The 12,777-nt window shown below is 44.7% G+C and overlaps 1 protein-coding gene across 1 annotated transcript in view; it reads right to left on the bottom strand.

Annotated features, from left to right (window-relative positions):
- NOP53 (NOP53 ribosome biogenesis factor) overlaps window positions 1–12,777 on the bottom strand; it is a 259,858-nt gene that overhangs the window by 231,379 nt on the left and 15,702 nt on the right. The window contains exon 2 of the mRNA XM_069644371.1: window positions 9,392–9,456. Within this exon, the coding sequence (XP_069500472.1) occupies window positions 9,392–9,456 (65 nt within the window). The remainder of the gene's footprint in view (window positions 1–9,391; window positions 9,457–12,777) is intronic.

The following is a 12,777-nucleotide window of genomic DNA, read 5'->3' as shown; positions in this document are numbered from 1 at the left end:
AATCTACAAAGTAAATTGGTGTGATATATAAATGCAAATACAATCCTTATATTAAAGTCATTTCAGGGCATAGGAGAAATGTATTGAGCATATCCAAAGATTATTCACTAGATTTGTTGATTCTGAAAAGTAATTTCAAAGTTTACTCAAATTGTTACAATCCATTGTCTTTTTAAAGAATTCTTATTTATAAATAACTATTTATAACAGAAACCTTGAGTGCAAGTGTTACTTTGCTACTTGTATTTACGGATTTAAATTTGTACAGCTCCAAAGCTCACATGAACCCCTCTTGAGATGGGCCTGGCTGCTCAGTCATACTACCAACTTGTGTTGTACAGACATATACCAATAGCTGTGTTACCCAATACCAAGCAGATCCGTGTTGTGTAGTCTCCCACAGTGGGACTGCACCAATTCCTATCTAACAGCCCCCCGCCCCCTCCCCCTCAGAACAGGAATGGACGCATGTAAGCAGTTTCGGACAATGTTATGTTATTTGGCATTTATATAGCGCTCTATATATCATTGGTATAACTAATTCACATTGGCTGTCCTAGATCACTGAGACTCCTCTTTACCTTTGACTCTGTGCTTTATCTTTTCCCCCAGAAAAGGGTTAAACTTATTTCACATTGGAAGGTTTTTAAAAGTACTAACCCGTTTGTGAATTATTTGTTAACCTTTATTTTATTCCTCTATTCTATCTTTTACACCAAACTCAGTATTGCTCTAACTGTACTAGTGATCAATGTTCACAGTGTCCGAGCTAATTAAGTCACCTGAGGGTGTAGAAGTGTTTGTGTGCCATCCCCAATGGGTATCATCTGATTTAGAGAAACAGAGTGTGTTTTGAAGTGTATTTTAATTGTTACAGATATTGCTACCTTCTGAAGACGGCTTATACAACTGACTGTGAAATAAATTATCAATTGTTTTATCAAGAAATCTTGAGGGCAAGTGTTTATTTGAATAACTGCTACTGTGAAACTATCACAACATTACTGCTCACATTGACCCCTCTTGAGAGAAGCCTGGCTGCTCAGCCACACTACCAACATGTGTAGGTCAGTCTAATATCAAAAGATTGGGTCCCTATTGCCAGGAGGTTAAGGTTATTTTAGTGCATCCAAAGGGTACTGCATACAATCTTGCCTAACAGTCCAGAACTTTGGTGAGGTCAGTTGGACCTCCAGAGACACGACCAGACTCATCCAAGTCCCCTCACCAGAGTGCAGGACTTCAGAGTCAAAGCGTGCAAGTACTGCCCTTTGCAGTTTTTCTGCCTTTTTCTCAGCACTAACAGACCACCCAAAGAGACTGAAGAAATCTGTGCTAAGGGTACTCTCTCAAGACTGCTGCCGAGACCCCATTCAGAGTGCTTCTTTTCGTCAGGAGACCAGGTCTGTCACTGCTGCACAGAAGAGAATTCCGTTAAAAGCATTTCTTCTAACCCAACGTACGGTGGGATGAAAGGTATAACTTACCTTGAACCGCGAAGTCGCTCCAGAATGACTGTAGTGTGCAAAGGTGTCCAGGGTGTCCACCTCTGACCCAAGCTTGCCAGCTTGTGTCATTTTGCAGGGTCTCCCTCGTTGGGCTATATTGCCAACTAACTTATCCTAGAGACAGTATCCTGAGGAATTGTTGCAGTTGTGCTGCATCTTAAGACTTTGGATCCATGCCAAACTGACTTTAGTATGGTTAGGGATTGGACTTTTAAAGCGTTAGTTTGTCTGAAAAGTGTCTTTAGAATGTTAAGCTCTGCTGCTGTGGGATGGTTAGGGAGAATTTTCATTTTAGTGCTAAATTCCTCCCACCTTAGAGACCCCCAGCACAATTTTAAACCTGGAGTGAGAGACCTTTTTCTCACTCGCTCATGTGTTTTGACCCGATTTGGATTATGTGTTCCAACAGTTTTTGGAGTCTGACACACTCCATAGGCATCTACTTTTTATATGGTGACAAACAGCACCTTCATTCAATGCAGTGTGGCAAAAATCCTTTTAGATTTCTCACAAGGTTTAACTACCTTTTCTTGTGGGAACTACTTTTCCCCCAAGAATAGTAAAGTGAAATTGACTTTATTCTTTGTAGGTCCAGCACACACCATCTTATGTGGTGTGCTTGGGGGTTAACTAGTAGCCCCTTATCCTACATTCTCATGTAACATGTTTATGTTACCCTCCCTACTTTCAATGGCTGGTGGCAGTGGTTTAATTTTCCTACCATTGTGCTTTTGTACCACAGGCTGAACCCTCAGCTGCAATACAGCACCCAAGGGTGAGCATTTCGTCAAAACGGCCCGGTAATCCTTTTTCACCATTTTCTGTTTGTGAGGTCTTTCTTGGGTTTTACTCTGTACGCCGAGACAGAGTTGAGCCCCTTGTTCGTTTTGCCTTGGGCGGTCTTCAGCCCTGAAGCCTGCACCTGGTCCCAGTGTCTGGAAAGGCAGGATGTGATGGAGGTTCCCGAAACTCCCCTGTCCTTTGTCTCCAGTAATGCCTGAATGCAATCAGTCCGGATTGGCTGGCCTTTTAGGACAGCCACCCTGCTGTGTGATTGACAGCCTCGGCTGTGCATGAATGGGAGAAACCTGCTTAAAGGGCGAGGTTTTGGAACTAGAGTCAGTCGACCACTGGGAGAAACACCTCACGAAGAAACCGTGATGAAGCTTGCTGCATCCTCCTGGACCTTTGAACTGCCAAGTGAAGCCCTGCTGCTGTGCTGAAACTCCTTTTCCTGATCGACAAGAGAAGCTCCGGAAGTGACGACTTCTTCCCTTGGGTTAATGGGACCAACTAACCCCAAGACAAACTCCACTGGACCATCTTCCCTGATTTGGCCAGGGGTCGGGAAATCCAGTCGAGTGCAATGTCTGAAATCCGGCCAGAAGCTACCAGGAGTCTCCCAAGGACCCTCCAGAAGCAGGACGATCAGAGCTCGAGTCCCCTCACCAAAGTATAGGACCCCAGGAATGAAGGAAGCCCAACTGGTATCCTAGATCCGCAGTGGTGCTGTTTACCAAGCGCTGAAACCGCAAAGTGCCGCTGATCCGAAAAGAGCCCGTAGCTCCCAACGAGCTCCAAAATTGTCACCGCAGGAGCCCTCCAGACATCCTCCCTCTTGTCCCTATGACTGAGGCTCAGGATCCCAGTGTCTGCACTGCTGCAACAGGACAGAATCCAGCTGGACCACGCTTCTTCAAACCAGAGATACTGTTGAGGCTTGGTGCTTACTTCATTGTCTTTTTAGCTGTGCTCTTCTCAGTTGAGACTTGCAACGGCTTACTTTGTGGAGTTGATTCCAACTCTATTTTTCACAAGTTTAACAGTTTGTGACCATTTTGTGCAAGACTTTATCGAAGAAGTCCCTCAACTCCATATACTATGCTCCAATTGACTTCTGCTGTCCTGGCTCCCTGCAGACTCTTCTAGCCCATTGACTGATATTTCTGTCCTTCATAGGTGGTAAGACTTTTGCTGCGAAAGGCAGGTCTAGACTTTGTTGGAAGATTTAAGTATACTTACATGCTCCGAGAACCTGTTTAACCCTTTTTCCTTCCTTTAACCTTTCCTTTCTGCAACCTCATTCTGCAAAGTATAGTGATATATAAATGCCATTACTGTCCTTGTGAGTGAAGTCACCTCTGGGTGTAGTAAGTGTGTAAGAAGCATATTCAAAGAGTATCCACTAACTTGTGCCTATTCTGAAAAGCATCTTAAAGTGTATTTGATTGTTGCATACCTAAACCTGTTTAAAGAACGGCTCATTTACAAATTGCTGTTAAATAATTTCATTGCTACAGCTCTATAGCTCACATTTACTCCTCTTAAGATCAGCCTGGCTGCTCAGTCACACTACCAACGTGTGTACTATAGACCTTTACCAGGTGGGTTATCTGTAGTCTCACACGGTGTTACTACATCAATAATTCTTACGCAATATGAATTAACCAACCTTTTTCCTCCCTAAAAGACGTTGTGGGGTTGCTAAGTGTTAAGACTGGTTTTCTATACTCTGGCCTGGTGGACAGATGTATAGAAGGCCAACCTATATTGTGACAGGGACAACTCTGGGAGCTGTAGCCAAAACAGTACAAGTAGCAAGGCGAGTGGTCTAGGGAAAGTCTCAAGAGGTGGTGCGCTTTTAAGGGGCCCACAATGAAATAGTCAAGGAACACACTTAGACAAACTGGTATAAAAATACTTCTTTACTTAAGGTAATATGATCACTCAATAGTAAACATTAGATACATACACACACACAATTACTGGGGTAGGGTAAAATACATATCAAATCCCTGAAAAGGAAGGTACAGATTAGTATTGACACTACCAAGTCCACAGAGAATAAATCCAAACTTCAGAACGCCATCTCTAAAATGTATGGGGCCTTGTGTCCAAAGGCTCAGCAAAGTTCTACACCGTTTATGAAGCTTTAAAAAATGAAGGTAGGCTCTTGGGTCCAGTGAACAGTTCCAAGTATCAGGGGACGAGTTAAACTAGCTAACAAACGTGTTCCCAACTTCGAGTGCTTGTGTGAACAAGCAATGGCAAATCCAAACATTTAAGAAAGGTTTTATAAAAGTTACAACTTTTTGGGAGTTTAGGGGTCAGTTAAGTATTACTACAACTCCAGCATTGTATGTTTCTTCGGAGGACTTGGCAGGTAGGTTGAAGGACCAAGGTCACTTTCCCGCCGTCAGCCTCAGCCCTTGGTTCCCAGAGGTTGCAGGTTTGAGCAGCTCTCCGGTCGGTGTCCGATGCTAGTGCATGGATTCTCAGAGAAAGAATACAAAAATTGAAGCATGGCCCCTCTCAGAACAGCAATGGACGCAGGTAAGCAGTTTTAGAAGACGGCCACTGACGCACAGCAATACAAAAGAATTCACTTGCCAAGGTCGGACTTTCCCTCCTATCTCAGGTCCCCTTTATGCTAGGACCACAACATTTTGCAGTGGTCTTATTGCACAAGCTGAAGATTTCCCCAAGCTCCAGGCTTCAACTCGTAACGGCTGCGTCTGCAGCACGGTAGCCCAAACTCGGAGCAGGTCAGACACAGGGCGGCCCTGGGCCACTTCCGAAGGCTCATCTTCGTAGGACTCCGAGCTGACTTTGAGAATGGATGTTCCCTGGACTCCAAGGGTTGCAGCTCCTTCGCAGGCCTAATGGAGATCTTCCACAGGACAGGACTCTACCAAGGCAGCAGCAGAAGAAGGTTGCCAAGCCTTCTTCCGACGGGTCCACGGTCTCCTTGGAAGTCTTTTAGCAAGTCTACTGCAGTGATTAGAAAAGGGAGGAAAGAGGGGAAGATCATATCCAAGGGTGGAGGTAGGAAGGCAGAATGTAACATCCGAGGAAGAGTAGCATGGAGGGGAGGAGAACACTTTGGGAACATCAGTGCAGAAAGGCTAGGTGTAGCTGGGTATGCGTATCAGAGTCGAGCCACCTGACTGAAGGTACCATCCCGACCCCAAACTCTTCGCCCTTTAGAATAGTTGGAAGTGTTAGTTTAGAAGACCCCTGAGAGCCAGTAACGTAGGGAAATCTAGAGTCCATGAGATGACTCAGCTAGTAGGTGACAGAGTGTTAGCCCCAACCATCGTTACAGATGCCCGAGCTAGGACGTGGGGTGCAGGAGGGACCGGTGGGAATGAGAGAGAGTGAAGGCAATAGCTCCAAAATCCCAGGTTGGCCCCGGAGCCCTGAAGTTACATCAGCCAATCCGTCTGTTATAAAATAAAACACCCTTGGAACGAAGGAAGGCCTCAGTGTGGTCATTTGTGGCGAAGCGGTCACAATAGCTACTTGACACACTATGTCACAATTAAAAGCTTTGAAAATGCCGACACTAATCCGCTATAAAAAATAAGGCACAAAAGAATGTTCTGACATTCTGTTTCAGCAGGCAAAGAATATTTTCTTTATCAAAGTGGAAACAAAATAACAGTTTTTGATATACAATGCTGTGCCGGATTCCAGCCCTGTTAACACACTGTAGCAATAGCCTGTGGCCCAGAGCTGGGGGTTTAGGGCCCGCTTCTAGCCTAGATGAGGCCGTTTAGCTTGACACCAGGAGCTAGTCTCGACTACCTTTGCTAAACGGTGAAGTACAAGAATACCTTTGCAATGACAAACCTCTGTTTGGCAATGTGTATAAAAGGTGCAGGAGGATGCACGAAGATGAAATTTGAGGAAAAATGAGTCGTGTATATAAAAAGACTTAAGGTTATAGGTATCTGGTCATTGCATCGAAAGCAATACCATCGAATGCCTTCCCCATCTAAAAAATTGCATCAAAAAAAAAAAAAGCGCACTGAATGCATGTTTTTTTAAAGGTAAAGGGGTTAGTTTAATTTTAGTGGGTTTTAATGGGTAAAAAAACAGGGGGTTGGGGGAACCCCCCTGATTTAAAACAAAAAGCATTTGATGCAATGGTCTGTTAACGGCAATAATTCGAAGCAATTACCATAAACCAAGGTTATAGAGTGCCATCTAATGTGGAAGTGGGATTTGTAACTCGATATGTACTAGCTTCAAGTTTAGCTCCTACTTACTGTGTGATGCCAGTACCTCAGGATCTGCCTTTAAGCCCATGCTAAACAAATACTAATTTCGATCCCTGAGTGGAATGGTACCAAAATGTATCAACGTTGGAAGGTTGAAGGTCTGAAATTGCCTGGCAATGCATCCAATGTGCAAAGTACAGTGCACCCTTTGTCAAAAGCGATTGCTTGCCTTATTGAGCTTTCCACCAGCTACAGCCTCATGTCACAAGTGTCTTTATATTTGATTGTTGCATTCCCGAAAACTGCTACCCTAGAGCTTTCAAGATTATTGGTTGAAACCAAGTAGACCGACAGCTGATAAGAATGTAGCAAAATTAATAGGCGACATGAGCAGAGAAACTGCGAGTTCACTGGCTTGCGAAAGGCAGGGTTCGAGAGTTCGGTGCCAATTCCCTTTTCCCTTAGAGACCGCCAGCTCTTTTGCTGGACTCAGGGCGTTTTACTCCTGTGTGAGTGGGACTTTCTCATGCTCCTATGTTTTCCAGACTATGATTTTCTGTGTTTTATGAAGTCTAGTAAACTCCATAGGCATCTGCTTTTGCATTGTGAGACACAGCACCTTGCGTGCAGTGCCACTGAGAAGACCCTTGGACTTTTAATGTTTAACTACATTTTTCTTGGGTGAACTACTGTTCCCAAGAGTAGTAAGATGACCTTGGTCTTACTTACCTTTACTTTATGGGTCCAGCACACACCACTCTTTGTGGAGTGCTGGGGAGGTTACATAGTAACTCCTTTAACCCATTCCTCATGTAACTGTGTTACACTAATTCACTTGAATGGCTGGTGGCAGTGGTTTCTTTTTTTACTACCTGGTGACATGTAGCTGCAGGCGGATACCTGAGCTACAGTGCTGCACCAAAGGGTTACCATTTTCACAAAATGGACCCAGTCTTTTTTGCCATTTCTTGTTAGTATCTTCTGGGCTTTTACTCAACAGGTTTGAGTCCTTTGTGTGTTTTACCTTTGGCAGGCTTCAGCTTTGAAGCCCGCCCAGGCTCCAAGGTCTCTGGAAAGTCAGGAAGTGAGGGAGGGTCCCGAAACCTCCCTGTCCTTTGTCTCTAGGTGTGCCTTGAGTGAAACCAGTTCCAATTGGCTGGCTGGCTGTCCTGGAGGACAGCCACCCTGCTGTCGGATCGACAGCCTAGGGCTGTGAACGAATGGGAACTTCCAAAAACCTCGCTTTTTATGCGACTAGTAGCGGAGTCGACCATTGGAGAACAACATCCGAACCAGAAGACAAGAGAAGATGCCAGCAGCAACCCCCTGGAACGCAAAGTGTCCAGCGAAGCCCTGCAGCTGTGCCGATCCAGTTTTCGAATCGACAGAAAACCCATACAGGACAACTTCCTCCCTTAGGCTGATGGTACCAACCAGTCTCAAGTAAAACTATTTTGGCCAAACCCCCCCCCCCCCGAATTGCTGCGACTCTCCAAGGCTGCAGAATACCAATACCCGGGGTATCTCGACCATCAGTGAGTACATGGTCTTCCGAAGTGCCAATCCGACCAAAACTTCGTGGGCATCCAGACGACCCTACAGAAGCAGGAAATCTGCATCCAAAGTCCCCTCACCAGGCACCAGGACCAAGGACCTTCTAACCAGAGCAGTTTGTTTTTCTTTTGCGCTGAAAAAAAGATGCCATAACCACAAAGAGTCGCTGAATTGACAGAAATCCATTGTTGCTGGGTCCCTCTCGCTCTCCAGTGCTGCCGCAGGAACCTGCCAGATGTCCTACCGTTCGTCACCACGACCAAGGACACCTAACAAGAGTCTACTGCATTGCATCCAGAAGGCATCCAGCTGGAACAACCTCAATTCAAAAGGTACTGTGGGTCTTGGGGTACATTATCCTTTTGCCATTTGGGGTGCTTCCTACCTTTGGGAGTGTGATTTAACCCTACTCCGAGTTGACCTCAACTCACTTGCACTGGCATTTCAGCTTGTGCTTCTTGAAGGTGAGTTGCGCAATTTCTTTTTGAACACTGACTATTTAAGAAAATGTTTCCAATATTGAGCATCAGAACTTTGACTTTGCGAATATAATTTGGTTGTCCTGGCTCCCTAAAGGACTCCTTCTAAACCTATTTGCTTTGGCAAGGTTCCCTTACAGGTTTTAATTGTTGAACACTTTAATGCTGGGATAAAAGACTGCCTGCATCCCTTTTGGAGAATCTAATTGTTATATAATATCAGTCTGCTCTGATCCAACCCCAACCTTTCCCTCCTTAATAACTCAATACTATAAGTGTTATACTGACCTCAAATGATGTCACCCCTGGGTGCTGGAAAAATGTAACTAATGAATTACTCACCTGCTTGTTCACTTTTTGAATTGGATCCGAACTTGGGATTAATGTCACTGCTAGTTACTGCTTTTTAAAGAATGCTTTAAATATCTGTGCACAAATAAATATTATATAAAAATGTGCTTACTTGGATACCTGCATTTACTGATTTCATTGTACAGCTCTACAGCTCACATTACGCCTCTTAAAATAAGCCAGGTTGTTCAGTCAAACTACCAATTTGGGTAATACAGGCCTTTATTAAAAGGTGAGTTACCTAATACCAAGAGAGAAGTCTTGTGTAGTCCCAAACCAGTTGGACTGCACCAATTCTTACCCAAAAGGCAGAGCTAAAAGGTTGAGCATCACGATCAAAAGGCCTAAAGGTCAATGCAAATAAACCAACATAATGTAATGACATAATAGCCGTTCTGTGAATGTCACACTGGCAATTGAAGCAAAAGCGACAACTCACATGCCATACAATAATTCAAACAAAGGCGAAAACAAGTAATTTTAGTAAAATGCGCACCTTTGTCATTGTCTCCAGTGTCCATGAAGTACAGGGTTTCATTCGGTTTCTCTGCCACGAGGCCCCTGGCGGTGAAAATATAAAGAAAAAGCCTTAGCCACATGCACCCGTTTTAATTAAGCAATGGGACTACGAATTATCTAATCAATGAATTTTACATCCACCCAATACTTCCTGCCGCCCTGATAATTCTCCTCTATGACTTTCCACAATAGTTTCTTTTGTATGCAATAGCAATACACCATGAATGCATTGAGCAAGATAGACGAGGTCTGTTATAACAAAGTCCTGGAATCACAGAAAGCCCAGAGAATGCTTGTAGACACAAGTGGGTTAGTTCCAAGACTGTATATAAAGTACAAAAGAAAGAGAGAACACTGAGCATCCCATACTTCTGATGGCTTTCTGTAACCGCCCCATCTGAGAGGCATACACGTTCTACTACAGCATGCACTCATATCAAGCTCTTCAACATTAATGCAAAAACACGCATGAAATAAAGCAATGCTAGCCGAGCACCATAAACAGATGTAGGACGTGTATAACGCTCAAGGCCTTGCGCAACACTATGGTGGCAGATAGAAAGGATAATACAGATATTCAATGATATTGGGCTACCCAGTGCTCAGATTTTTCAATCCAGTTTGAATGGTTCACCAGGTCAAAAGGTGGACATTAAAAGATTCGAAGGGATCCTCCTCTGCGACTCCTAAAATAAAGGAGCACATCCAGTAGCTAGTTGTGCTCTGGGTGGAACGCTAAAATGTTTGAGGCTTGGCAGTGCCACCCACTGGTAACCCCCCCCCTCCCCCCGGCTCATTAGTGCAACTGTAATACAGTTGTTTTGCTGCCACTTTTTTCAACGACCGAAACCATGACGAGGTTGGTTTTAAGTTGGCATTTCTCTACTAGACTAGGGCCTGGGCCGATTTTCTTATTAAGGGGTTCTGTCAGTTGTAGGGAAATGGTCATGTGATAAGAAAATAATTATTTTCGGGGTTTTGTGAAGCATTATTAAAGTAACATGGTAACCACTTGAGAGCAATTATATGCCATGTGAATGCTGTAAAGACGATTTCGTTTTCCGGTTCATTGCTGTGATAATTGTCAAAATTAGCCAATCTTATCAATTGGAGTTGACAGAAAAGTGCCAATCCGTATCGTAAAGGCAGCATGATGTGGTCCATTAGCAGTGCCAGTGCGTGTCCACCCGTTTAGGAGATTTAAGCCTTGTATCAAGTTCTCGAACTGCAAAAACAAGGATCACTTAACCATTATCTGCAGGTGCTAGGTCAGATGTTAGCAGACTGTTACAATCTCCCAGCTCTTAACGGTGCATGCACGCAAGGAGGCCAATATTACAGATGCAGGTAGGGAGATGGAGGCAGGTGAGTGAGCATGTACCTACCCCTTATTTTCCTCAGTGATGAAGCTTCAGAAAGACAGATCTATCAGGGTTCCTCTTCCCCATCTACGGTGCCGAATGCTTTAACAGCTGGTGTGATAGTACTGGTATAATGATGGGTAGGCACATTTAAGGAAATCGCGATGGTTGAGGCTTTTAACAAGCACTTATCAGAATCAGGGGACTTGAAGTGAACAATGATTTCTGCAATGTGGAAGGCTAAATACAACAAGGAAAATACAGGTGACAACATTTTCATATGTGGAAACTTAAGCAAAACGTTGCCAAGTTAGCAAAGACAGACGTATTGCAGGGTTCGAAATTGAGGGGAGAGCTATGTAGCTCCTGCTTGCAGCCTATAAGAGCCTGGTTAGCTTGACACCAACAGACACCAGGAGCTACTTTTGGCTCCCCATGCCAACTGACACAGAACACTTATGTGAATTTAACATGTGTGTTGGCACAATCTATTAATTGACATTAGGACTCGTATATACAACATTTAAAGCATAAAGGGGTCACAAACAATGGACAAAATGATATTTCGGCTTATGTGGAAGTTGGATTTGTGTCACGCTATGTACTAGCTCATATCCTGCCATGGTAACTCCTGGTCTCTGGTTAATGCTGAATACCCAGGAGCTGCTTTGAGCTCCTACATATACGATCCCTAATTGCATTTGTAGTATCTGGCTTGCTTGTTTTTCAGTTGGGACAGAAATAGTGGGAACATGGAACCAGTAGTTGGCTCTATAGGTCTTACGTTCATCACCTTCCAGTTGCCTGTAACAGACTCAGCTTTTGTACACTACACCAAGTCCAGCCTGGGTCCTACTTGACCTACGTTATCCTGCGTGTAATTATGCTGGGTGTGTGGGGAGATGGAAATCTCAGGGCAACACCCCTCCCACCGCCCACACTGGGTAGTCTTCGAAGCTGCCGATGGTGTACTGTAAAATGTTCAAAGCTACTAGTCACAGAAGCGGATCATGTCCGTACCAGTCTCTTGTGTTTAAATGGGTTCACTCCAATACATCTGTGGACACCAAGCTGGTGCGGGGCTTGAATGCAGTACAAATTCCAGGCATCTCAGCACGCTCTGGAGAAGGGCGAGTAAGCAGTTCAAATAGAGGGACTGGGCCCTGGACAGGGCCTTCTGCTGCACCCAAACCTGGCCTACCCCCAGATTCTTCTAGGGGCAGATATTACAGTGTTGGCACTTCCATCAAACTGACCACAAAAGTGATGGGTGGAAGGTTTCGAATGAATCTAAACCACTGGCAATTGCTCTGGGCCAACCTTCCACACCACCGTTTTTTAGCCCGTCTGCGCCATTGCAAAAAGGGACCAGCCATGTGCAAATCAGTCAGCAGCTGCCGCCACCGAAGGTAGCAGCCCAGCCCGAACTGCTAGGCCAGGTCCCCTCTGCACAGAAAACCAAGCAACCCCAGACATGTTTCGGCCTTGTTGGACCTTCTCAGTGAGGTGCAGCCTGGTTCCCTGTGGTGCAGCGAGCAAGGGACCCACGTCTGGGCATACCCTCTCTCACAAGGAGAAACAAACTGACCACAAAAGTGATGGGTGGAAGGCATTTTAGAAATTGATGGTCCACTAGGCCCCTGAAATATGTAGTCCCAGTTGTTTCCACCTGCACAGCAAGAACCGATCAGTGCAGAAGAAAGACCGGCAGTAAGGGGTGGGCCACAGACTATCAATTCGGCTTTTTGTGGGTCTCTCGGGACATTAGACTGTTCTGCACTCCACTATAGAAGTTGATAGACCGACCACTTTGCCATTATTGCAATGGGGGCTTTACTAGATGCCGCACACAGAACCATTATCAGTTTTATGCACAACATGTCTTTCAGATTTATTTCAAGGATTGCTTTATAAACGCACCCTTACTCTGAAAGGTCTTTATGCACTGGTGATCTAGGTGAAAAGGAAAACAAATGCTGTTTAAGGAGGGCACTAAAATCCA

The sequence above is a fragment of the Ambystoma mexicanum genome, chromosome 2p (assembly GCF_040938575.1).
Source record: "Ambystoma mexicanum isolate Mex_15411 chromosome 2p, UKY_AmexF1_1, whole genome shotgun sequence".
Taxonomy (NCBI): Eukaryota; Metazoa; Chordata; class Amphibia; order Caudata; family Ambystomatidae; genus Ambystoma; species Ambystoma mexicanum.
Note: the sequence above shows the minus strand (reverse complement) of the source record. Positions and strands in the feature narration are given on the sequence as shown.